General features: G+C 43.3%; 1 protein-coding gene across 4 annotated transcripts in view; it reads right to left on the reverse strand.

Moving 5' to 3' along the window:
- The window catches only part of NETO2 (neuropilin and tolloid like 2), a 54,136-nt gene that overhangs the window by 15,810 nt on the left and 10,828 nt on the right, over nucleotides 1–27,498 (reverse strand). For 2 of the 4 annotated variants that reach the window (XM_090062028.1, XM_090062026.1), the window contains exons 2-7: nucleotides 25,217–25,273; nucleotides 22,475–22,615; nucleotides 20,493–20,741; nucleotides 17,278–17,322; nucleotides 17,061–17,188; nucleotides 9,584–9,812 (exon numbers count right to left, since the gene is read on the reverse strand). In XM_090062028.1, coding sequence (XP_089918154.1) covers nucleotides 9,584–9,812; nucleotides 17,061–17,188; nucleotides 17,278–17,322; nucleotides 20,493–20,741; nucleotides 22,475–22,615; nucleotides 25,217–25,273 — 849 coding nt within the window. The remainder of the gene's footprint in view (nucleotides 1–9,583; nucleotides 9,813–17,060; nucleotides 17,189–17,277; nucleotides 17,323–20,492; nucleotides 20,742–22,474; nucleotides 22,616–25,216; nucleotides 25,274–27,498) is intronic. The other 2 variants (XM_090062030.1, XM_090062029.1) reach the window with 2 other exon arrangements.

Genomic DNA, 27,498 nt, shown 5'->3' on the forward strand with positions numbered 1-27,498 from the left:
CTTGGCTATAAAAGGTGTTTTTGTAAGTTCCCTTTGAGGATTAGAACCGAGAGGTTAGAGGGAGTGATTGTCTTGTGAGCAATGTGCACTCACAGGTAGTTAGATATTTTTGTCTTTGATGGATTTTTGGTTTGCATTCATTCTGGTATGTAGTTGTTGTTTGGGTTCTCCTACATATTTTTCACCTGGGCACTTGGTGCACTGGATGAGATATATTACATTTCAGGAGGTGCAGCTGTAAGATCCAGAAACGTGATGGGTCTGTTGTGGGGTATGGCGTCATTATTGTGGGAACTGATGGAGATGTGTTGGTAGGTTTTACATTTCTCGTGCTGGCATCCTGGCATGGTCTGGAACCATTCAGTGTGGTTTGGGTCATAGCAAGTTTGCTTCTGCTGATAAGGTTAGCAAGGTTCAATGCTTTTTTAAAGGCCAGGAGGGGTGATTCTAGAAAGATCTCTTTAAGAGATCTTACATTTGAACACAGACAAACAGATAAAATGTATCATCCTAAAGAGGCTGGAAGAGGGGATTAAATAAAAAAGACTCAAGACAGATTAACTCTTGTTTAGTTAAAGGTGCAATAAGATCTTTAACAAAAATCTAACACACTCTGCTTTATGCTCTTCTGTAAAAAGTTTTTCTGTCAACAGATCTGTTGGTATATCTTCAATTTACCATCACGCAGAATAGGGGAAAATAATTACTTCCCTCAATTTGCTGTCAACACTCCTACTAATGCAGCCTAGTATGCTGTTAGCCTTCTTGGCAAGAAGGGTACTGTTGACTCATATCCAGTTTATTATTCATTTTAACCCCCAGGTCCTTTTTTGTGGAGTTGCTGCTCAGCCAGTTGGTCCCAAGCCCCTAGTGGTGCATGGGATTGTTACGTCATAATTGCAGGACTTTGCACTTGTTCTTGTTGAATCTTATGAGAGTTCATAGTTTCATAGTAGCTAGAGTCGGAAGGGACCTAGGAAGATCATCTAGTCCGACCCCCTGCCTTGACAGGAAAGAGCATCGGGGTCAGATGACCCCGGCAAGGTGCTCATCTAACTTCCTTTTAAAAATCCCCAGGCTAGGAGCCTGCACCACTTCCCCTGGAAGCTGGTTCCAGGCCCTAGCCGCCCTGACTGTGAAGTAGCGCCTCCTAATATCTAATCTAAACTTACCCTCCGCCAGCTTGTGACCGTTATTCCTGGTCACTCCTGGCAGCGCACAGGGGAACAGGGACTCCCCCAATACCTGCTGATCCCCCCTGACCAGTTTGTAGCAGGCCACAAGGTCCCCCCTTAACCTTCTCTTGTGGAGGCTAAACAGGTTCAGGTCCCGTAGCCTCTCCTCGTAAGGCCTGCCCTGCTGACCCCTGATCATACGAGTGGCCCTCCTCTGGACTCTTTCCATATCGTCCACGTCCCTCTTGAAGCGTGGCGCCCAGAACTGGACGCAGTACTCCAGCTGCGGCCTGACCAGTGCCGCATAGAGGGGGAGGATCACCTCCCTGGACCTGCTCGAGATGCATCTGTGGATGCATGACAGGGTACGGTTGGCCTTCTTGACTGCCTCCCCACACTGCCGGCCCATGTTCATCGTGGAGTCAATGACGACTCCAAGATCCTTTTCCGTCTCCGTGCTGGCAAGAGGGGAGTTCCCCAACCTGTAAGTGTGGTGCCGGTTCTTCCTCCCCATGTGCAACACCTTGCACTTATCAGTGTTAAACCCCATCCTATTCTCATCCGCCCACCGTTGCAACCTGTCAAGGTCAGCTTGTAGCCTATTGCACCCTTCTAGTGCACCCACATCCCCCCACATCTTAGTGTCATCAGCAAACTTGAACAGGGTGCTTTCTACCCCCTCATCCAAGTCACTGATGAAGATGTTGAACAGTGCGGGCCCGAGGACCGAGCCCTGCGGAACCCCACTGCCCACGTCCTTCCAGGTCGAGAAGAACCCATCCACTACCACCCTCTGGGTGCGGCCCTCCAACCAGTTGGCGACCATTTGACCATGTGGGCATCAACACCACAGTCTCCCAGCTTTTTGATGAGGACAGGGTGAGAGACAGTGTCGAAAACCTTCCGGAAGTCCAGAAAGACTACATCCACAGCAACCCCTGCGTCTAATGATTTGGTGACCTGATCGTAAAAGGCCACCAGGTTGGTCTGACAAGACCTGCCCCTGATGAACCCATGTTGGTTGCCCCTGAGCATGCATTCCCCCGCAAGGCCCTCCTGGATGTGTGCCAGGATAATTTTTTCAAAGAGCTTACCCGGGATTGAGGTAAGACTAACTGGCCTGTAATTTCCCGGGTCCTCTTTTTTTCCCTTTTTGAAGATAGGGACCACATTGGCCCTCTTCCAGTCCTCCGGCACCTCGCCAGAGCACCACGAGTGCTCATAGAGCCGTGCCAGGGGTCCCGCAATGACCTCGGCCAGTTCCTGTAGAACCCTAGGGTGAAGATCGTCCGGACCAGCGGACTTGAACACGTCCAGCCTCTCCAGAAGTACCCTAACTAACTCCTCGCTAACCCCTGGCCCAGGCGTGTCTCTCCCGGGGCCCGAGGGGGGCCCAGCAGGGAGGTGGCTGAACTGGTCCCTACTTAGGAAGACAGAGGCAAAGAAATCGTTAAATATGTTAGCTTTATCATCTGGCGTGATGACTAAGTTGCCCATCGTGTCCTGCAGGGGCCCCACATTACCCGGGACCCTCTTTTTACCCCCTATGTATTTGAAGAAGGACTTCTTATTGTCCTTAATCCAGGAAGCTAGTCCTATCTCCATCTCTGCCTTGGCCTTCCTGACTGCCCCCCTACATCCTCGGGCGACTGTAACATAGTCCTTCTTGGTGATGACCCCATCTCTCCATTGGGTATATGCCTCCCTTTTAGCAAGGAGACATTCCCGGATGCTCTTAGTGAGCCATGGGGGTTTATGTGCCCTCCTGCTCCCTTTGACCCTTGTTGGGATTACCTCCCTTTGGGCATGGAGGATCGTCTCCTTAAGGAGCAACCACTCACCTTCGACATCTGATTCCCTTCCCCTCTGGGTCCTCAGCGCTGCCCCAACGATCCTCCTTAGCTTGTTGAAGTCAGCCCTCCTAAAGTCTAGGGCTGTTGCCTTGCTGCAGCCCTTTGCCACCTTACGCTGGATGGTGAATTCCAGCAAGCAATGATCACTGTCTCCCAGGTGGCCCATCACCCGCAGCCCCCTCACCAGGTCATCACCCGTGGCCAGCACCAGGTCCAACAAGGCGTCTCCCCTGGTGGGACTGTGCACCTCCTGGGTTAGATGGAGGTCCTGCACTCTGGCTAAGAACCGAGGTGAGCGATCAGACTTGGCTGACTGCTCCTCCCAGCAGATGTCTGGGAAGTTCAGGTCCCCCATGATGACCACATCCTTAGCCCTCACTGCCTCTGTGAGCTGACCTAAGAATTCCTGGTCGAGCTCTTCTCCCTGGTTGGGAGGTCTATAGTAGACTCCCACCGTTAAGTCTCTCTCCCCTGGACTGCCTTTTACTCTAACCCAGAGCACCTCAGAGTGCCCCCCCTCTACCCCCTTGCTAATTAACGAGGAAGTATATTCCTCCTTGATGTAGAGTGCTACTCCTCCACCTTTCCTTCCTATCCTGTCCCTCCTGTATAGCCTATAGCCCTTGACACTCACCGCCCCGTCATGCGATGAGTCCCACCACGTTTCTGTGATCCCCACTATGTCAGGGCTGGTGACAGCTAGGAGGAGGGCAAGTTCCTCCTGCTTCTTCCCCATACTTCGAGCATTTGTGTTGAGGCATTTGAGGCCTCCAACGGTTGTGCCCACTGACCCCCTAGTCTCAGCAATGCCCCGTCCCCCATCACTTACCTGTTTCTCCCTTTTGACCATTGGTCTGGGCTCGCTGGCTGTTGCTGGGCCTGGTAGTTCATCGTCTCCTCCGCCCTCATCTTCCCCCTCCCCCGACGAGCCTAGTTTAAAGCCCGCCGGTTGGTCCAATCCTTCAATTTGTCTAGGTTTTCTCTGAACCCTAGCCCTACCTTCCAGTGCATCTACTATTCCTCCCAGCTTGGTGTCACATCCACAAGCTTGCTGAGGGTGCACTCCATCCCATCTTTCAGATTGCCAACAAAGATATGGAACAAAACCGGCACCAGGACCAACCCTTATGGCACTCCACTTGATACCGGCTGCCAACTTGACCTCAAACCCTTGATCTACCTGATAAGCCAGATGATCCAGCCAGCTTTCTATCCACCTTACCATCTGTTCATCCAACCCATACTTCCTCAGCACGCTTGCAAGAATGCTGTGGGAGACTGTACCAAAAGTCAAAGTATATCACATCCACTGCCTTCCCCACATCCATAGAGCCAGTCATCTCATCATAGAAAGCAATCAAGTTGGTCAGACATGATTTGTCCTTGGTGAATCCATGCTGACTGCTCCTAGTCACTTTCTTCTCTTCCATGTGCTTAGAAATGGATTCCTTGAGGATCTGCTCCATAATTTTTTCCAGGAACTGAGGTGCAGCTGACTGGTCTGTAGTTCTCTGGATCCTCCTTCTTCCCTTTCTTAAAGAAGGGAATATATTTGCCCATTTTCTAACTGTCCGGGACCTCCCCCAATCACCATGAGTTCTTAAAGGTAAAGGCCAGCAGCTTTACAATCACATCAGCCAACTCCCTCAACACCCTCGGATGCACTACATCTGGCCTCATGGACTTGTATATGTCCATCTTTTCTAAAGAATCCCTAATCTGTTTTTTCATCACTGAAGGCTGCTCAGTATTTCTGCAAACTGTGCTGCCTAGTGCAGTAGTCTGGGAGCTGACCTGGCCTGTGAAGACCAAGGTAAAAAACAGCATTGAGTACTTCAACCTTGTTCTCCCCATCTGTCACTAGGTTGCCCTTCCCCATTCAGTAGGGGACCCACACTTCCCCTGACCTTACTCTTGTTGCTAACATACTTGTAGAAACTGTCCTTATTATCCTTCATGTCCCTTGCTAGCTGCAACTTCAGTTGCACTTTGGCTTTCCTGATTTCATCCCTGCATGCCTAAGCAATATTCTTATACTCTTGCCTAGTCATCTGTCCAAGCTTCCCCTTCTTGTAAGCTTTGTGTGTTTAAGCTTTTTTCCTTTTGGTGTTTAAGCTCACTGAGGAGTTCTCTGCTAAGCCAAGCTAGGTGCCTGCCATATTTGCTATTCTTCCTGCATATCTGGATGGTTTGTTCCTCTGCCCTTTTAAAGAAACCTATTTTAAAGGTTTCTTTAAAATATAACCAGCTCTCCCAGACTCCTTTCTCCCTCAGACTGGCATCCGAGGGAATCCTGCCCATCAGTTCCCTTAGAGAATCAAAGTCTGCGGTTCTGGAGTCCAGGGTCCATACTCTGCTGCTCTCCTTCCTTCCTTTTGTCAGGATCCTGAACTTGATCATCTTGTGGTCACTACTGCCCAAATTGTCATCTACTTTTACACCTCCCCACCAATTCTTCCCTGTTTATGAGCATAAGGACAAGAAGAGCACGGTCCCTGGTTGGTCTCTCCAACCCTTGCGCCAGGAAGTTATCCCCAGTGCTCTCCAAAAACTTACTAAGAATACCTGCACACTGCTGTGCTGCCCTCCCAGGAGATGTCAGGGTGATTGAAGTCCTTCAGGAGAACCAGGGCCTGTAAACAGGAAACTTGTGCTAGCTGTTTGAAGAAAGCCTCACCCACCACATCTTCCTGGTGGTCTATAGCAGACACCTACCACGTCACCTTTGCTGCTTTCCCCTCTGACCTCACAACTCAGAGACATTCAACAGGTTCATCTCCAGTTTCATACTGGAGCTCTAAGCAACATATAGCTCTTCCATACAGTGCAACTCCTCCTCCTCCTTCTCCCCTGCCTGTCCTTCCTGAATAGTTTGTACCTATCCATGACAATACTGCAGTCATGCGAAGTCTCTTGCCAAGTCTGTTATTCCAATCATGTCATAGTTCCTTGATTGTGAGAGGACTTTCAATTCTTTCCGTTTCTCAGGCTCCATGTGTTTATGTACAGACATCTGAGGTAACTAGCTGATTGCCCTACTTTCTCGGTAAGAATAAGGAGGCCTCCCCTATTGCCCCCTCCTCTTTGTACTTCCTTCAGGCCACTTGCTTCTGCATTTACCTCAGGGCTTTGGTCTCCATCCTCTGGCAACCCTAATTTAAAGCCCTTCTCACTAGGTTAGCAAGCCTATCTGCAAAGATGCTTTTCCCTCTCCATCAGGTGGATCCCATCTCTTCCTAGCAATCTTGCTTCTTGGAACAACATCCCAAGAAGAAGCCAAATCCCTGCTGGCAACACTTCCTGAGCAGCCAAACACTGATCTGCGGGACGTGTCCACTCTTGCCCAGGACTCTTCCCCTTGACTAGAAGGATCGAGGAGCATACTACCTGTGTCCCCATCCTTTTCACCCTTGCACTCAGAGCCCTGTAGTCGCTCTTGATCTGCTCAGGGTCACCCTTGGCAGTATTACTGGTGCCCATATGCTCATACATTTGGGTGGGTTGTTTCTCTTCCTGGACCCACCAAGCTTGATGGTCCAGTATAGAGAAGGAATAGAACCTTGACTTCTCTGTGTAGCCTCTTCTTTTTTTGGCATATTTAGACCCCTAGGCAAACATGGATAGGAAACATGGGCTGTACCTTTCCCTCTAACCCTAATATGGGATTGTCTGCTAGTGAAGCAAGGAAGATCATTAAGATGGGAAGATTTCTTGCAACTTTCCATCACTGCAGGGACAAACTGGCACCTAGAAATATGATCCCAAAATTTTATCCTTTTTTCAGGCAGGGCTGATCACACTGCCAACTACTAAGATTGCTTAACTCAGTCCTTTATAAAGCCCTGCTTTCAGTTTCTCATAATTTTGTAAAACTAAACCCCCATGGACCAAAGTGTTCCTTCCTAGGTGACTGCCTTGGGTTACTCTTTTGCCATGCCTGTGAAAGTCCTCTACAATTTAGCTACAAGTCACTGAAGAAATTGTGCTTGGCATGCACTAGGACTTCTGTGGAGAATCTCTGAAGATTTCATCCCCAGTGAGCTAGGCTAGGTTTCTCAGCCCGTACTGCTTAGTGGATTTTGCACGTGATATCCCTTCACAAAGTATGCATCTTCTGTCGACACAAAACAGCCAAGCAAGGGCCAGTCCAGGGCTACAAAGACAAGGCTGCACTTTCCCTGTTTGACTTGATCCAAACTGGGGTGGAACGCTCAACTTCCATTATTAATACTGCTCTTATAATGTAGTTCTTTGTGTGTAATAGTATTCATGTGCTGAATCAAGGCAAAAACAAAACTCATTCAGTTTCATCTTGTCCCTTTCAGATGGCTGGTACAGTTACAGCTGGAATCTGTACTGGGTTGGCATGAAATGTACTGTCATTCAGAATGAATTAATTTATGTAAATCTTTTAAAAATATTGTTTTCATGGATGGATTCAAATGATTACAGATCATTAGCAAGGTAGAAAAGACAAAATAGCCTAATGATCTGAAAAAGGGATAAGTAAAAATTCACTGTTTTGTGCATGGAATTATGCTTATCAATGGATATTTTTTAAATGAAAACTGTTTTAAAGGAAAACTTGAAATGCCTGTTTTTCAGCATCATGTTTTTATTGAATCAGTTTCTTCTCTTTTGAGGAGAAAAATTAACCTGGAAGACAAACAACAGTAACTACACGCACTTCTGCAGACTTGCTGAGTTAATTTAAGATCCTGTCTTTGGAAGGAATAGGTATGTTTAGAGCTGTTTATCACTTTAGAGTGCTGTTTAATTAAAAATGCAAATAACTGTCCATTTTCCCTGTATTCAAGATATTCTTTAGTTTCTAGATTCAAAACTAAAATACAGTGTCACAAGCCCTATCATTGGTATTAATGGTGGTATCTTAGGAAGAAATGAAGTGAAGAAAACAAGACAGTTTTGTAATTTTGACTGCCAGCCAGAATTTCATACTGCTAGTAACAGAAAAAGGAAAGTCACAATGGCCACTTACAGATGTAAACCCCCCCCCACCCAAACCAGTGCTTTACTTTAAACTCTGCCTGCCCCTGTGCCGAGCCCAGTATATGCCCAGAAAGAGGCACTGAATTAGTTGGACCTGGCTTGCCCAACATCTGTATAGATTAGGCACTTGGGGGGGGGGTTGGCGATTGTATCTGCTAGCTGATTGAATCAGCCATTAGATAAAAGCGCCAAAAAGCGCTGCTGAAACACTTGATCTACACAGATGCTGTGGACCTGGGTCAAACTAACACATTGCTTCTTCCAGTAAAGTGCGTTTGCCCTTCCTCTGTCCACATGTTGGTGCCCAATGTCAAAAGTAAATTAAATCCCTATGATAAAATTAAGGCATTTTTGTATTTATATTCCAGATATTTCTTTAATATCTGTAGCTGTTTCTCAGTGTCATATTAATAAAATAGCACTAAGATCATCTTAAAAATCACCACTGCTATAAAAATCTACTTGCCATGAAATATTTTTCTATGTGAACGTGTAACTTTTATAAGCTTTGTTTTATGAAACAGAAGAATAGATTCTGTCTTCTTAAACAGACCATTTAAACTTTTAAAAGTGATGTGTCAAGATTTAAAGAGGTATACAAGTGGGTATCCTTCAGAAACTGAAAACTCAATCAGAGCAAAGACAAGAGAAAGATTCTGTTAGACACTGAGCATAATCCCATCGAAGACAAAGCAGAGAAATGAAAATGCTGCCATTTTTGCTTGTTTTTATACCGACAAAACTATACTATGCACATTTATTTTTCAGGTCAATTTTTTGGAAATGTAATGTACAGCAAATTGGAAGAATGATTCTGCTAAAATCAGGTGACAGATATGCCTTATGCAGGTTCCACATTAGCTTTCTTATACTACCCTTCCAAGCTTGCTCTGCATTTCCAAGCTTGGGTCACTTTTATGCTTCTTAGCCTGCTGGTTATTTCAAAGAATTTAAATTGTGACATCAAGCTATATCCACAAAGGAGCAGGAACAAGCTGATAAGTTTAGCCTGTCTGCTAGATACATCTTCAGAGGAAAACATACTTTTAAAAACACTTCTTCAATTATGAGCCTTGTGAACATCCCTATAATACTGTTTATGCAATCTGAAGAGAACCTCAAGAACAGCATTCACAGTCCTGTCCTTAACAAAGTCTTTAACATACCATGACAAACCACCTCACTCTCTATGACTGTCCAGTACAATTATGTTCCATAAAGGCATTATAACTGGGAATGCCTACTTTAAATCATTAGGTGGGGGGAGGGGGGCACAGAGGATCTTCAGAAGCAGGACCCTGCAGAACTCCTTGTCAGAAGGAGTAACAGTTCTGAGGCTAGTTGTTATGAGATTCTGTGATAGTGCCTTTTCTGCCAGTGAGCAAAAACAAGAACACTTAAATTTTCCTTGTCATATCAGAGGGAACAAAGAAACAACATTAATTGTTATTATGCCTACCACTCCTATTACACAAAGCTGATGCCTTTTCTTAATTACATGCAGCACCTATATGCCAAGGGGTAGGCAGCTCAGAATCTACTTACGGTCCACAAATGAAGTGAAAAGCATTCTGAATCTGCTCAGTCGGCTACCTTCATCTGCCCACATCCGGACTACTCCTGTTCCAGTCTGCAGCATCACATCATTGGCTACTGTGCTGCAAAACTTTGCCTTCAGGTTTTCAATGGAACTGCTTCCATCATACACTGCAACAAAGTTTCTCTTGCACTCATTTGAATGCTCCATTTGGTAATCCAGGAATCTCAAATAAATCTGTTAAAAAGGGAAAAAAAAGAAGCGTTTAAAGGGAAAGTAAAGTAGACTGCTAGTAATTATTTTTCTTCTTAGCCTTCTGACAAGTCTTGACTGAGATAGTCACTCTTCCTTATGTATGTGGAGGTCCCAGTTTACAGCTGTTGCACACTTAAGTTTTGTTTCCTTAAAAATATGGTTTGCAAAATATCATGTCATTACAAAAATTTAATCCTGAGTACTCATATCCGAAGCATTCGTATGTGACAAAATCCTTGCAGGCAAAATTTATGCTAATTGATATGCCTCTACTGGCTTAAAGAAAAGGCAATATTCAAATGTAAAAATGTTATTGGAAAGCCACTTTAAGAATGCATTCCAGTATTCTAGGAAAGAATGTAAATGTAAAGAATCTACTGGATATGCATTGTTGTGCATTCTTGGTTTATATTTAAACAAAACAAAACCCAGGAATTTTTCAGGGTTTCTCTCTGAAACAGAAAGACCAGGATAAAATCGGGATAAAAGGAAGAAAAGGAAAAAAGAATTGGTTTAAATTGGGGGGAGGGAGACGGGGGGGAGGAGTAAGGCGGGGGGAGCCATCAATGCACAGGGCAGGGGGTGCAGCTCTTGCTGCTATGCACCCCGTGGGAGGGCTGGAGGCTGGGGGGCTGTGCTGGGCTCTTCCTACAGGGCGCACGCTCCTGGATCTGCGCACAGGATGAGTGCAGGCTGCCACTGTAGGCTGGGGCCAGCGATGACACTGGGCTCTTCCAGGCGCTCAGCAGCCTGCTCTTGCTGCAGCTTGCTGCCACTGCAGGCTGGAGCCAGTGGCAGCACTGAGCTCTTTCCAGTTCTTGGGGCAGGGGGCAGCCTGCTCTCGTCCCACACACAGATGTTGGGGTATGTGCCCCCTGGGAGGGGTGCAGGCTGGGGGTGCTATGCCAGGTTCTTCCCACAGTGTGTGCGCCCCTGGATCTGTGCATGGGACAAGAGCAAGCTGCCACCTGCCCTGCGTGCCGGGAAGAGCCCAGCGCCACCACTGGCCCCAGCCTGCAGGGAATGGGGCTGTGGTCTCCTAAGTGCCCCATTGGTGGGGCGTGCAGCTCCCAGGGCCCAGGACAGGGCCGAAGCTAGAGTCACCAGAGTGCAGCTCAGACCCGCCTGCCCCAGGAGCGATTCCCATGGCCCATCCTGACCCGCTCCGCCTGGGGTCTGAGCCAGGAGCTTCAGCCACCCTCTTCTGGCCCTGCATAGCCATTGCCACCCCCAGCCCCCAACTCCGCATGCAGCCGCCACCACCACCACCATCACCCCGTGTCCAGCCAGACACCTGTGCCTCAGCTAACCAGCACAGTGGCACTTTTAGCTTACCGGCACCACCAGTTTTTCCGTTCAAATCTCTGTTAACTGGCATGAGTCAGGAATGGGCCATTCCCCACTTATGCCAGTTAACAGGGATTTGAATTGAAAAAGGGGTGTAAATCAGTAAAAACCAAATGATGTGAAAAATAAAAAATAAAAAATAAAATCAGGGAATTTATCAATTTAAAACAACAACAACAACAACAACAAAATCAGTAAAACCCAAGAATGAGGAGTGGTATAGATATGTGCAATCACAAACTTATTTTTAGAAGTTGGGGGAAGAGCTTTCGTGTACAAATTTCTAAACCTTATGAAGAAGAATATTTAAAAATGATCAAAGGAATCTATTCAGAAAGGTCTTAAAGTAAAAAACAAGGGAATTAACACCTTTAGACTCAGCATGGAGGCTGCTTAATGAACCACAGAATTAGAGGATGCCAGCAACCTGAACAAGGAACAAAAGCAGAAAGGCAAGAAATAAGTATGTGATAAGTGGTGAGATTTAAAGAGATGTACAAGTGGGTATCCTTCAGAAACTGAAAACCTAACCAAAGCAAAGACAAGAGAAAGAAGTCCCACATGTAGCAAGAAAATTAGGATGACAAAGGTAAAACCTGAAGAAATACCAAAAATGTAAGTTATTGCTCCGAGGCAGAAATCTTGGGAGAAAATCTAGGTTTGTTGGACTTCCAAGGATTAAAGGAAACAAGGAGATTTCTGGGCATGAGCCAACCCAGTGATGAGAGCTGGGTTAGGAAGAATTGTCACAGAATCACAGAAGTAGGGTCGGAAGGGACCTTATAGAGCTTCAAATCCGACCCCCTGCCAGGGCAGGAGAAAAAAAAAACTGGGCTCAAATGATCCCAGCTAGGGAGGCATCAATCCTCCTCTTAAAGACCCCCAGGGTAGGAGCCAGCACCACTTCCCTTGGAAGTTGGTTCCAGACCCTAGCCGCCCTGACTGTGAAGTAGTTCTTGCAGATGTCTAATCTAAACCTACTCCAACAACTTACGGCCGTTATTCCTTGTTAGGCCAGGAGGGGCTAGGGGAAACAAGGTCTCACCCAAACCCTTCTGGTCCCCCCTAGTGAGTTTACAGACGGTGACCAGGTCCCCCCTCAGCCTTCTCTTGTGAAGGCCAAACAGGTTCATGTCCTGCAGTCTCTCACTGTAGGGTCTGCCCTGTAGTCCCCGGATCATGCGGGTGGCCCTCCTCTGGACCCTCTCAATGTTGTCCACATCCCTCCTGAAATGGGGTGCACAGAACTGGACACTACTCCAGCTGTGGCCTGACCAGTGTGGCAGAGGGGGAGGATCACCTCCTTGTCCCTGCTAGAGATGCACTTGTGGATGCACGACAAGGTGCTGTTAGCCCTTCCAACTGTGACCTTGCATTGCCGGCCCATGTTCATCTTGGAGTCAATAATGACTCCAAGATCCCTTTCTGCCTCCATGCTCTCAAGAAGGGAGTTTCCCGTCCTATAAGTGTGCTGCTGGTTTCTACTGCCCAAGTGCAGCAACCTGCACTTGTCAGTGTTGAAGCGCATCCTGTTTTTGCTAGCCCACCCCTGTAACCTACCCAAGTCTTGCTGCAATCTTTCCCTCCCTACTATGTTATATGTGGATAGGCTATTCTAGAACCTCCTGTTGTAAAATGCTTGCCTTTTTTTCTCTGTTGTCTGGCACTGGCTACTGTAAGAGACAGGTTATTAGATTACAGCACTTCTAGTGTTTTTATTAAATGCGTTTGACATGACTAAGTACAAAAGATCAAATTTCCACGTCTTTTTCATTTCCACATGTGATGTCAGTGACTAATTTTAGTGATGGGATTTCAAAGGTACCCATGAAACTGGTGTTCCTAAGACACTCATGCTTCTGAAAACACCTTTCAACTTGGAGGATTACCTACTAATTTCTCCATTATTATGACATGGAAGAGAAATCAGTTCCTTGCGTCTTCAGTTTGTGACAAGCAGATCACGTCCAGGTGGGCCTTGAATGCATTGGTATTGAGAGCAGTTGATCATTATTTATTTCAGTATTTGACAGAGTAAAAAGAAATGCTAGAGATTCTTCTTGAGTATGGTAAAACCCCCATTGATGAGACAGAGAGACCTCCTCCTTTCTTTCCTCATATTTGGTCCAAATGATTATCAAGGACTTTTCAGCTTCCCTTTGAAATATCCACTCAGAAAAAGGAGCAAACAAGGCTTACAAAAAAATGCAGTACATGGTTGGCTGTTCCTGCAACCCTGCAGTTGCACCCCACCTTTGATTTCTGGTCTACTCAAAGTTTAAAACTGCCTGACAGTGGCACCAGGATTTCTGTTTATGCAGGAATGAAGGAGTCAATTGACTTCAAGGCTCATTATATTTTACCTGATTCTTTCTAAACTCTTCATTCAATTGGTGTTAATGACCCTCTCTTCTTTTAATGGTCTTGATATTACACTAATCAAGCTATCCTTTCTGTTAGCTGCTCTTCTTAATGTAGGCTTCCTATTTCACAGCCCTACAGGCTCTCTTAATTCTAGCTAAAAACATTATTTCAGGTGAAAATCAATTCAGGTGTGGAAATAATTTTCCATGAAGCATTGCATGCATTGTCAAGATGTTTTATCAATCTAAGAGAGATATATTTAGTTCTAATGACAACAGGACTAAAGAAACAACTTCTTTTGTTTAATTTTAGCTTAGTTTAATGCATCTTATACATAACATATGAAATAGCAAATGAATGCACATTTCAATAGTTCGTTTTTGCTTTGATCTTAAACTGAATAATATAATACATATATACTAATATGCTTCTAGCATATTAGTAAAGCTTCTAGTTCCTTTTTATCTGGAGAAAAATGTGTGATGATGATGTACCATACCATCTGCATCCCCCTTGCTGGCTCTGGATTTAGGACCCAGACATCTTGGTCTGGGTGGGGGACCCACCCTCAGACCAACCACCATCTTTTCAATAATAGGCAAACTTATTAATACACAATGATAACAGAAAAGAAACAATGCAAACAATCAAGCAATTATATATATCTACTAAATCGTGTCATCAGAGTCAAAGTACACTCAGACATTCAGAAAGGAGGAAGCCTTCTACACAAATTGGCCCATTGAAGGCAGGGAAGAGGGGATGCCTGGTGTAAATTACAGGTCAAGATTACCATTCTGGTACACTGCCCCCCGAGCAGCTGCATCCTCTTACAGTATTGAGCTAATGTTTTGCACAGGTTGCTGGTACCATACTTCTTTTCATCCTTTAAGTGCTATGGAAAAGTATAGTTTGTCCCATATTCTTTTTCCTGCCTTATCTTTAAGCATTACTTCTATCAGAAGCTTTTTGATTGTAATTTGCTGAACTCTGCTCACTGCTCAGTATTGCAAATTCTAGAGAAATATCTTGGTGAATGTATGTTTGTTTTCAGGTCCCATTGTCCTAATCCAGAGCACAATTTCCAAGAGAGCTAAGAACCTGTAACTTCCTTTGACTTCCCACTGAAATTAGTGGGAGCTGCAGGTGCTAGCATTTGGCCTCAAATGTGCAATTCTCTGGCAACTGTTCGTTAACTGACATTTTATTCCTGCTGTGGAATGACAGTGGAAGCTAAAACTTCAGTACTCTTAACTGAGCAGCTGGATCTGTGCTCTGTGTGCAAATCAAGGGCAGTTTTGCAAAAATGGTTTGAGAAAGCTGCATCAAGCCTCTGTGCCAGGCAAATTGAATTTGCAAGACTTTAGCTGCCCAGGGAGGTGGAAGAGAAGATAGTATTATGGACTTCTTCCTCTGAGTATACTGATTTAGCATATTCCAGCAAGATTCAGAATCTTTCAAGGCTGCTGTTAAAATTTCAATGATGCTAAAGATATTTTGTTAAAAAAAAATCCTATGGCTATTTTGCTGCAAAATCAAACAGATAAAATTTAAAATATCAGGCTTAAAAAAAATTCACAAAAAGACACCATACATGAGCCTGTACCATAGCAGGCCTAACTAGTTTTATTTTCATAACTTGCATTTTCAAATGAAGTTCCATATATGTAAAAACTCTCAATAATTTAGAAAGATAAGCTCATGTCAAGAGTGACTTGAGTATAGATGTTTCTTCCAGCCATGTTATAAAGTATATTAAAATACTTATTTGAAGTCTGGCAAGTGGAGGTTTGATGGCCCCAGTAGAGCCAGCGTGGCCAAGGCAGTATATCAAACAATCACTAATATGGTTACGGTTGGCTAGGCTGTGTCCCCTCTGTTGGGTAGGACTCTAAACAGGACTTCACATAACCCCCCTTGGGGTTCTTCTTGAGAGTAGAGAAGACAGACAGACACGGAGGATACATCAGTGATTTCCTCTTTCAGAGGAAATGCTGTGTGGTGATAAGACCCCAACGCTACTTCCAGCCTTGATTGCTTCTTTCGCTTTGGGAACTTCTCTGAAGATGAGGTAGCTTTCTTTTGTATATATTTCAGCAACTGCTGGGCTCAGAAATATTTTTTTATATATCTTAGCAACTGCTGGGCTCAGAGATGGAGACTGAGAGACTCAGCACCCAAGTTGCCACAGGTCTGATTAAGAAATTAGAATCTCTGTCCTTGGAAGAATTATATTTCATGTCTTTATGGGCTTTTCAGCTTTGAAGCCATTTGTTCCAAGTTTGGTCCCCATCTTGCTTGTGACTCTTCATTCCCTCTGTGTGTGGGTACTTTGCTGGCATGACTAATGCACATGCCATAGTTGGTGCCAAGGTTACTGATGTCAGTGCTGCCTATGCCAGTGACTTTATTGATGAGGTGGTCAGTTTTAAGTAGCTGGTTCTGGCTTAGTCACCATTCTCTTTGCCTTCTTTCATCACCTGATTTCAAGGTTTGATGTATGCCTGGCAGCACTCCCTCATCAACTAATTTTCCAGGCACCGTCTGGTAGTGACAGTCACATCTGTATTCAAAGCAGCTTGTTCAGGAGATGTGGCTTGAACCAAGTGTCTCTTGATTTGCAAGTTCTAGCAAAAGAGAACCTGCACAAAACTCTTCACTAAAAATGCAGCTGTGCCCGTTCTTACTGGGAACCAGTCCATTTTTATAAGAGTCTTTGCAGTGAGCAGGAGGTCTTCCAGGAATCCATTTCGCTGTCTTGAGTGGTTTGAGGGAAGTCACTTGGCGCCTCACCTGGGAGCATGGGACAGCAGGTGGCCCCAGTGTATGCCACTATTCAAAATAATCTGGTTTCACATAACTAGTGGGCAGACAGAGAGTGGGATCCACAGACACAGATGGCAGGCAACACCACTAGAGTATGCAGTAGATATATATGTCACTTACATCAGCATAAGCAGTAATCTAATAAGTGAGTATACAAACTGTATGCTATGAATAGGACCCAGTTCAGACAGCAGAATATGCTATTGTATTGATGGCTGATTAACAGGGCCTGATGCTCCTTTCTCTGAATCCAATAGGAAAACTCCAGTTGTTTTCAAGGCAAGTAGAACTGAACTCAGTGTTGTTTTATAAAGAGGTAGATGTCAATATTTAGCCAGCTAACAATCAGACTTTGCCCATAAATCAGATAATAAACATTCTAAAGCTGGTAATGTTTCCTGTGTTTTGCCTATGAAATCTGAGACCAAGCTGAATTCCCTTTAAATATTTGGCCCATAAAGTTTTCAAGTGACTAGACATACCAATTTTCAGGTCACAGAAAGGTAGCTGTGTTGGTCTGGATCTGCAGTTAAATTTAATTTCAGAAATAAGCATCTATCTTGATTTCCTCAGCTACCAATAGCTAATTTATTTCAATGAAAAGAGGCATTATGTAAATCATTGCTAATGACCATTTCCTATTACTAATGAGCTGGAAGCCCATTATATGCTGAATGATACAAATGGACCTACCTTAGCATTCGGAGTGGCCTTAATTGTCCATATGCAGTCAACTGCTTGGCCAGGTTTTGTTTTTTCTTCTTGTTCTACTTGACTGGAACGTACTATTCCATCAGCTCCTGAGAGCTCGAATTGGCAGTCTATAGAGAATATACAACTTGCTGTCAAATGCAATGCAAGACCAATTCAGAATTTCATGTACAAAGAAATTGGAACTTTAATACTATACCTGGAATGGGATTTAAAATACCTCCTAGGTAAGTGAAGTCCGGATCTGTAATGGGGGGGGAAAAAAATAAAAAAATAAATCCCTGGTGCTTGTACAGTTTGAGTCATTTCAAAGTTATAATCTAGACACAACGTTTTCAGTTTTTTATCCCCATGTTATTTTGCAATCTGGTCTAAAATCACTGGTGAATTTGTGCACCTGTGTTGTTTTGCACTAAAACTTGCAGGGCTTTGGAAAGGCATTGTCTATGTATGTAGATTTCAAGATCAAAGGCTGGATGGCTAACTTTATACAATTTAAATTGGAAGAAGCTTACAAGTGCAATGGGATCCCAGGGTGTGGCAACCAATGCCTTATGGAGCCTTCATATCTGGCCTGCAGAGCTGGAGGGCTTTGGAGATGGGGAGCTTCACCTGCATCATGCCACACTGTGGCTATGTGGCAGGGAAAAGCAGAAACTAGGTCCTAACACAGGCCTGTCATTTTGACCCATTGCAGGAAAACATTCCTGACTGTTCTGATTTAACAATGCAACAGGAATTTGAAATAGCTAAAGTACTCAGGAATAGATCACAAAAGCCAAGAAAGCACCAAGGACCAGATATTGCCTTTGATACGCATGCGCCTCCCACTAAGGTTGGCCACAGATATGCCTGTAAGAACAGAATGAAGCCCTAATTGTCTCTAAACTTATCATGCGTATGCATGTCTGAACATGGTCCTGCTAATGAGCAAGTGATAGAAACACCTCCGTGCTGGTTGTGGACTTCAGTGGAACCACAGTTTGGCCCAAAATGAGCATGGGTCCAACACCTATAATTTCAAAGGCAGATCAGAGCCTAACAGGTGAACTTTGTAAGGTACATGTCCATGTCTTTTCCAGGCAAAATGCCATATTTTTGCAGGTCACTATGCTGCTATGCTAGCAGCTTCACCAAATACATAAATAAATGCTGCTCAGACAGACATTCCAATCTGTACAATCTAAGGCTACATGCCCATTTTGTACCAAAGCCTGATCTTACTGACCACAAACACCAGAGTTTGGCTTTTTCTGTGGGCTCTTTAAATATTTTTCTATAGAAGGGATTTGCTGTGACACCAAAAAAACCAAGCTGACTTAAATACTCAGTACGGTTCAGAACATTCCATCCTTAATTCTCCTTATTTTAGCTTTATTTTGTCAACTCTATGGTTGCTGCATGGCAATTTCTGGAAGATAGATTTCAGCCTCTTTCTGGCTCTCCTTTTCCTTGAGGTTTAATAGTTTAGGGTTATAAGAGTTTCTCATGTTTTTCTCATTTTTACTAGTCCTGCAAAAGTATTTTAAACACACCTTATGCAAATATTTTGCTTTCATTCATATCTATAGCTGCTCTTTCACAGCTGCTCAAGTCCACCTTGAAAAAAAATATAGATATTAAATCATCTCCCATACAAACTCCAGTCTTGCAAGAACTAAGCATTAATTAAACTACTTTGGAGACAGGCTTAGCAAAATACTTCTAGATAAAGTACCCTAGGGTAACATTTTAGCGCATTTCATATTATTCTCAGAAGGTCAGTGATCTGTGCTAATCAGAACAGCTTGTGGGACTAACTCACTAGCAAGGTGCAAACATGGCTCTGTTAGCACTGTGTGGTGATATACAATAAATGTGTAGTATTTCCATACACTTCTGGAGCTAGAGAGTATATCTAGAAAAGAGGGACATAAAGCAGTTACACCCTTGTATACATTTGCGATAGCAATTATAGTTGTAGTATTAGTAGTAGTAATTATAGTTGACTATTGCCTTTTGCCCCATGATCCTAAAGTGCTGATACATATGTATAGTATCTATGAAATGTAGGCATCTGGTACTGAACATGCTGCACAAGGACACAGGGTCAAATCCTGTCCTTTACAAAGAGCTTGAGGAATATATGCAGGTGGGTTGCTTTTTCTTTTTCCTTTAAAGCTTGCAGCCAAAAGGCTTTCCCTCCCTTCATTCCTATCTTGTAAACTGCACAAGACTCAGTTGGTCTCAGCAGGACAAAGGCCGAGTCAACACTTTTAAAAATGTAATTCAGGGGAGCATTTAAAATGTAGTTCGGGGAGCCTAATGACAAACACCCCCCCTCCCCCCCCCCCGGCCGATGCTGAGACCATTAAGCCATTTCCTCCAGCTTTGAAGGTCTGAGACTGTTTCCTACTTGATACATTTAGAATCAGATACTGGCTACCTCTAGGTTGGAGTACTTGATTAGGCTTACTTAGGTTTTTGCAATCACATCATGCAGATCCAGATGACAGGCTTTTGGGAAAAAAAAACTGGCTAATCTACATTAACTTATCAGCACTATTGGAGCTGCACTGTTTCTATAACAACCATGGGAGAAGTCCCTAAACCTTTGATATGAGACAGATCCACCGACCCTTCTTTACCAAAAACTTAAGGACCTGTATTTCATCAACTATTTAGTAGGCCTGTGTGAAGTGAAAAGTACTTGCTTTGGATTTGGCCGATTCAGAGGGACAGCGATTTGATTTGGTGATTTGAATCACTGTCTTGATTTGATTCCGGCCGAATCTTTTCCAAATCAATTCAGATGCTTCCAGTTTGATTCAGAGCTTTTAACTGGTCTCCCAATTCGATTTGGATTTAGAGATTCAGCCGCTGAATTGGGCCAAATCTCCTCTGAATCGAATTGGCTACCGAAGCTCTGTACAACAGCCCTACTATTTAGTTGCCTGAATGGTAACAAAAAAGGGAAACTATACTGTTAAAACAGGGTTGAGTTATTTTTTTACCTCCATATTGGCAGATCTTGTTCATATATCTTCACTAACAGTAAAATATAGCTCTAGACTGAACTCATTAGCCAGATCTACAGTAACAATGGGAGAAGATGGCACTGTGTTCTAACAGCAGTTGAAGGTATTTAGTTTTAAGTGAGGCAGAAGGCTTGAATCTGAGAGGATGATCAGAGATGCATCTGAAGAGGTGAGCTCTTGCTCAAAGAAGATTATGCATCTCTGCTTCTCAGTTAGTCTAAGGTGCATATCTGCCTTGCCTTCTGTCTCACAGGTTTTTCAGCTTCTTGCAGGGCTGCATCCTAATTGATTGCAAAGTGATCATACTAAACTTAGATGCTGTAGGTTGCACTATAATTTGTCATTATTTCTGTCAGAATTTCAGTTAGACCAAGTAAGACGATACTTAGGTTTTCACCTGGAATAAAGGAGTATTTTGCTTGAAATCCCTTTCCTTCTAGTTCCTCATCTGAAGTAAACTTGATCCACATAAACCTCCCTGTTGATCTAATTAGTGCAGGACTTTTCAGACCACAATATCGATCGATGAGGGGGGAGAAACCAAAAGGTCCATCTCGAACCTCCAGGTGATCAAATCGACATTCAAACGAGGGTTCTATATAATAAGGTTCATCAAAGGTCAACTCAATTCTTTGGCGTGGAGCAGCTACAACACAAAAATGTCAGCACAACATTAATTGAAGATCTATAACGCAGATAGTGGGAAGTGAAATAATGAAGAGACAAACCCCCGAAGTAGCAAGGTAAAAGCCAGAGGCACTTTGCACTTCTTAAAATAATGTATTTTAAGCCTGCTGCAGTAACTTAGACATGCTCTATAAATCAGAGTGACACAACCATATGGAAGTCATTGTTTAATCAGGTTTTTAAATTATGGCTTTATTATTTTCTACTTTTTTCTACTTTTCATTAAATATTCACAATTCAAAAGACCAAAACATGAAAATTATAGTTAAAATTACTGTGCATCATAGAGCAGGGGGTGGCAACCTACAGCCAGATCCGGGCCATGAAAAGGTTGCTTCAAGCCTGGGAAGGTCCAAGCCAGTATGGGGTGGCATGGATCTGTACTGAAATGACCGTTTCCTCCATAGCCCTCCCTTCTGATTTCTTGCATCTGTGCTTAACCCTGGAGCACATCTTTGCAGCAGAGGTAAGCACAGGTGGCTTGAGCTCTCCAGAAGGGTAGAGTTTGTCAATCCCAGACAGAGCATAGCATTGCATGGAAAAACCATTTTTATTCTAGGAGCATAAGCCTGGAAGTGGGGTCTTGGACCTCCAAGTCCTGTTCCCTCTGTCAGCAGGCAATCATCAACCCAAGAAATCCCCATAGTCACCATTTCAAACCCACACAATGAGCTACAAGACACAATACCCAAAACACTTAAGAGCAACCTATAATATGCCAGGTAGAAAAGCAGGAGAGACAGGGGCACTGACAATGACCTGCTACTGAAAGGATGGGGAAGTAGTTTGTTAGAAGATACTCAGAAGTTGCTACAGAGGAAAACAACCCCCGCTCCCCATCTCTCCCACAGCTCCTGCCAATCTAAACTGGGGGAAAAATTCTTTCCTGACCCCAAGTTTGGCATTTGGTATGACTAAGCAGGGAAGTAAGAGCCTTTATCCAGGAATCTCTGAATTTTCAATAACATTATAAGTACTGCCTATTAAACTGTAAAAATCAAATCAATACCTTAAACTGCTTGGGGATACCACAGACAAGTCAGGGAGGAGAAGTCCAAAAGCAGAGAAGAGAGTTAAGGAGGGAGAAGACAAAAGAGGCAGGGGGAAGGAGACTGGGACTGGCCCCGAGTCATTTCATGTTTTCTAGATAAAGTCTAATTTTTTTTTTTTAATGGAATCCAAATTTCTTCATATGCATGCAGCTGAATATGCCTCTCAAAAGCCTTGTGTGTACTGTTTAAGCTCTTTCAAAGATTCAATACACACCTATCATGCGTGTATACATTTAACATTCAAATATTCTAAGAAGTTTGATCCAAAGTCCACAAGAATCAGACTCCCATGGACTGGATCAGGCCCTAAGGCCTAGTGTAGGTATGTGTCAATATACAGGTTTGGCCTTGGCACTCACTTTCATGAACTGGCTTTATGCAACTACTGTTCAGTGGTTTAACGTTCCTTGTTCTAGGAGTTTTTTTTATCTCATACAGCTTGTTTAGATATAAAATTGTGGGTGCTGCATCCAGAAGTTTGAGTGCTTTCCTTGCCCAACCTAAAGTGAATTGAAGTAAGACTAGTACAGTCACAAGGGACTTTACTGACTGTAACAAAACATATATATTTTTAGCAGTTCAACTTTAATCACGTTCAACACCAAGAAATCAACACAATGAAAGAGAAAGAGTGAAATACCTTCTAAAATGTAGATACACTCCTGGTTTGGTGGATATATGTCAGGATAATTTGGGGAAGCAAAATGTCCTCCATTACTTGTCCTAACCCAGTTATCACATTGGGTGGGCGGAATGTGATTTACTCCAATATTTTGTCCACCTTAAAATAAAACAAAACACCAATATTCTGACCCCAGTACAAAAAAGTGACTTTGCAAACAAGCATCCATTGCTTCCTTTTCAGACACTGTTCTTGGTGTGATACATCGTGAAAAGACCACTGTTTTGGAGTATCAGGTCTTCAGAGTGACAGTTTAGGGTAGGTAGTAGGGCTGTGAGAAATAGCACCGTTTCATTTTGACTTGCATTTCGCCATTTCAACAGGACAGTGTTTCAGTTAGAGTTTCGTTTAGTTTTGAAAGCACTGTTCCATTTTGTTTCATTGAAATTGTTTTGCTGTTTCGACGTTTCGTCCATAGACTATAATGGGGAAGCACAAAACTGCCTATAGCTTTTTCATTCCTTGCCTGATTCTGATGAAACTTGCAGGGATGGTAGCCTCTTCTGAGACCATCAAGCCTGCCAGGTTTCAAGGAGATAGGTTCAGGGGTTTCTGGAAAACTGCACCTCAAGCTTCTGACCAGCAAAACTTGTGACGTGACTGTGTGTGTTAAGGTTCAGCTGTTTTTCCATCCCTCCCCGAGAGTACTGGGATGGGAAGGGACCTCAGCGAAGGATCACAGTCACTGGCCAGCTGCACAGTCAATATCAGAGCAGTCCTTTTCCCTGCTCTTCCCCCTCTTTAGTTTCTGTTTAGCTGCAAGCAAGCCCAGCTTAGAACCTCGAAATGTTTTGAAATGTTTTGAGTGCCCTCATTTAGTTCTGAGGCTGTTTTGAAGCCTTTTGTTTTGATTTTGCTGTTTTGAGCTTGAAACTAGTTGAAACAGCATCAAAACGAAACACCCAGTGAAATTCTGTGGAGCCCCCGTGGGTAGTATCCCGGGAACCTGAATTAAAGATTACAATCTAATTGCGCCCGTGCAAGTTTCCCAGTCAGATAGGGACTCTGAACTGGATGTAAAGTGCCTTACCATGGTGTCAGGGATATAGGAATTAACAACCAGTCAAAATAATTATTATGTTATTCAGATGATAGGCAGAGTAATGTTAATTTCATATTGTTATTTGACCCAGTCTCAAAGAAAAACTGTTAAAACATAAGATCAGTAGGACAATGGAACAAGTTGCCTTGGGAAGTTGTGGAATCTATTTCAGCTGGAGGTTTTCAAGGAAGAGGCTGGACAGGCACCTGTCTGGGAAGGTTTAGGAACAGCAAAGCCTGCATCCATACATATTAGGTGAATTGGTTGATCTTTGAGGTTCATTGCAACCTAAATTTAGCTAAAATAATGGATTAAAATTTTGAAACAGCAATGGGCTAAGTACATAAAAGAAGGAAAAGGATCAGAGCAAAATGTGGGAAGAAAGTTGAATAAAGAATGGGTCTTTGGGCACTGCCAACTCTTAAGAATCCCAGTAATACTAAAAAAGGTGCAGTTTCAGGCCTACAGAGGTCCTGCACTGAGGAAGAAAATAAGAAGTGTTTGAATACAGAGAAAGGAATGTAAGGGGTTAATAAATGGCTGTGCTCTGGAAGGATGAGCAGAATGGGATGTGGTCAGTAAGTGGTGGGAAGGGAGGTGTACAGGGGCTGGAGATAGACCATGGAGTAAAAAAGGTTGAGAATTCTTGCACTAGAAGTTTTAGATTTTTTTTTTTTTTTTTTTTTACAATAGTCATTACTAAACATGGTACTATTCATTAGCTAAATAACAATAATTAGTAGGAATATTGTACTGCTCAGGGTCTCAACTAAGATCAAGGTCCCATTGTGTACCAACATTTAGAAAAATTTATCCCTGCCATTAGCTTATTTCAGATGACAAACGAGGGACCAGTCTGAATCAGGATAAGAGGACCTATGCCATATAGCAAGGGACTTCCAGGCACACATTTCCCTACGTATGGAGAAAGGGAATGGGAATAGTGCCATCTCTGACATGCCAAACAACAGACATCCCTTTGTGGGGTTTGCAGGCTTGGAAGGAAGGAGGGCATAGGAAAATTCGTTTCTATTAAATCGTTCCTGGTCTCACACTCTTAATGTACACAAGCAGTTTACCTTACTGACTGAAGAATTAGCCCTTGAGAGAAGTTTCATGATGATAAAAGTTTTCTGGGTGTCTCTAGTGGCTTCTTCCAAGATGCACTAGATCCTTGAGCTCTAGGTTCTGAGCGTGTACAATGTTCTTGTGCAGAAAATATTAAAGGAAATTTTGTCAACTACTTCTCCCCCCTTTTGAAACCATTTGCTGCCTTCCCCACCTCCTGAATGGAGATTAGCCCATAAATTTTTGTAACAGAGACATAGGAAGCATGTGGAGAAGCATGCTGTCAGATATAGAAAACAAAGGATTCCACGGGGGTTTGTTCCACCTAGAAGGGACAAACCAATCTGGAATGCAAAAAGGCTTTGTTATGTTGCCATTTACTTCTTGTCTTTAATCTGGTAGTTTTGTTAATTTGGATCAAGATAAGGGAAGAATAGGGGGAAAAGTCCAAGGTAAATGTTAATAACTGAACTGCTGCCAGTGCAAGTAGAATATTTTAGCAGAACTGTTTTTTATCTGCTTAGCTTATTTTAAATGACAAAACTGTTACTTTTCTTTAAAAGAACGTCAGCATGCCAGTGGTATTGTACCTTGCGTCTTCTGTGCCACGGCAATCCCTTCCACAACGAGCATTGTTATTAACAACACTGGTGAAAGAAACAGAAGAGAAAATATCAGTAATACAACAAAAACCAGAGCCCCCTTTCTTGTAGTCCTCATTCAAGGCAAGCTCCTCGCATGGCTCCAAAACAGAACAGTAAAAATACTCAAGAATTAAAACTAAAATGATTTAAGTTCTTGAGAAACTTAACATTTATAAGCACTATTGGAATTAAAGTCCTGATGACTGAAGTTCTCCATTGTTTCCTGAAGTACACAGTCCACCGCTAGGTGGACTGCTTACCTTTGCTGCCTTGCCAGTGTATTTCAGTACTTGAGCTAGAGATCAACTCTAACAAGAAGGTAATACAGCTTCCATATTTCAAACCTCATCTCTCTGTTGAGACGTTCAATAAGTACATTAATTTTAGTAGCACATTGGCGAGTTCTCTAGGAATTCGAATAAGATCATCCAATTGTGCACTGGGTTTTACTATAGAATTGTACAGTTACAGTGGAATGATTTTAAATTTGTAATAGTGAGCATATACATGCTTGCTCTCCTAGTTACTATAATTTAGTTTAACATGTCCACTTATTTTTCCCTCCAACCACTGTAATACCAGTGTATTGGGGATACATCTGTCACAGGATGCTGAAGGAGGTGGTTATAACAGCAATGACCGATTACCAAGCAAAAGGGCTTGACTTTTTTTTTTTTTTTAAATGGAAGCTCTATAAATTTGGAGATATTTCATAAAATTAAATAGCATCTTCCTTGCATGACATCATTATTTTCTCAAAACAAGAAAAGCCTTCGTATTGTTGAATTGCACCATTATATAAGAAAAGTCCTGTGTTTCTACAATTACAAGATTGCAGTAGCTCACAAAAGGAAATTCAAACTACAGGGTATGCTACACAATCTGGTCACCAAAGGGATTGTAAGAGCACTGTGGGACTACCCTGGGAAGACTTACTGCAATGATACAGCCACAAGGGCAGCAATTTCTGTCTAAACCATCTGTGTAATGGTACAGAATAAGATGACGCAGGATCTAGCAGTGGAGAGCCTGTTTTGAGCAGGTGCAAGTGCTAGGATTCTGGCAACCACTGTGCACCATTCCAAAGCACTCATATATGCCACTGAGTTGTCTTCCTAGTATGGCAGATGCTTGCAAATGTCAGCGTTTTCTAAATATGACCTGCCTAATGAACATTTTTATATAGTCCTGATAACTGATTTTGAGGATGATGCAATTCAAATTGCTCATCTGTGGGCTTCAACTTTTCCTGTGCATTGAGCTGCAACCTGAGCATTAACAGCACCCATGGAGAAAATGATTATTTTCACCACTTTTCACTGCAAGCCTGACTGGGGTTAAGGCTCCGGTCCTCCACACAGTGTTACCTCTTAGAGGCTGGAGGATCAGGATGGCTGAGGAGGAATATTCCCAAACACATTTCAAATCCCAAGAATTATAGCTAAAACAAAACATCTTTTAAAAAGTGTCTGGGGTAGAGAGGGAATCCTGCCTCTTTTCCAAAGCCAGATTATAGTTCAGCCTGGCAGGGCACAGTTCACTGTTGTAAAGCAGGGATTTCAACAGGCATTCTCCATGTCAGCACTTACAGGTTCAGGAGCTCTTCTCTTATTCCCCCTGCAGTGCTTTGCAAGGCTGCCAGTTACAGCCTTTGAGCCTTTCTAAGTGGGCAGGATTGGGCTTGCATATCCTGGCAGGCAAGCTATATAAGCATCCTAGTTTGTCTTCATAGCACCTTACTGTATGCTATGCTCCCCACAGCATCACTACAATCTTCCAGTTGTTTTCACAATATGCATCTCTACTATCCCTTTTCATTTCCAGCCCATTGACATTACTTCCATAAAGTTACCTGCCTTTCCACACAGACAATTGTTTTCTATCTTACTAAGTTGGTTCATTAATGTGCATGGCCTTTGTATTCCAAACTGAGTTATGGATCTTTCATACAAGGGTAACACTCCTAGAGGCATCTCTGCTTTCCCTGGGTTAACTGTCAGACAGTAGATCAGACTCAGCAAGAGCCTTGAAATCCCCACACGTATAATAATTGCAGATTTTCATTAATGCTAATCTATAGCAAATATGATTTTCCCAACAGATGGTATCCTATCTGTTACAGAAGGTAAAAACCCCTTGATTATTACTAACTTGCCCTGGGCTTGGGAAGACCTCAGAGAGAAAAAAGGGTCCAGTGACTTTATAAGTCTCCGGAGCCAGGCTGTTCT

The sequence above is a fragment of the Crocodylus siamensis genome, chromosome 9, assembly GCF_052110815.1.
Source record: "Crocodylus siamensis isolate JL-2025a chromosome 9, ASM5211081v1, whole genome shotgun sequence".
NCBI classification, from domain to species: Eukaryota; Metazoa; Chordata; order Crocodylia; family Crocodylidae; genus Crocodylus; species Crocodylus siamensis.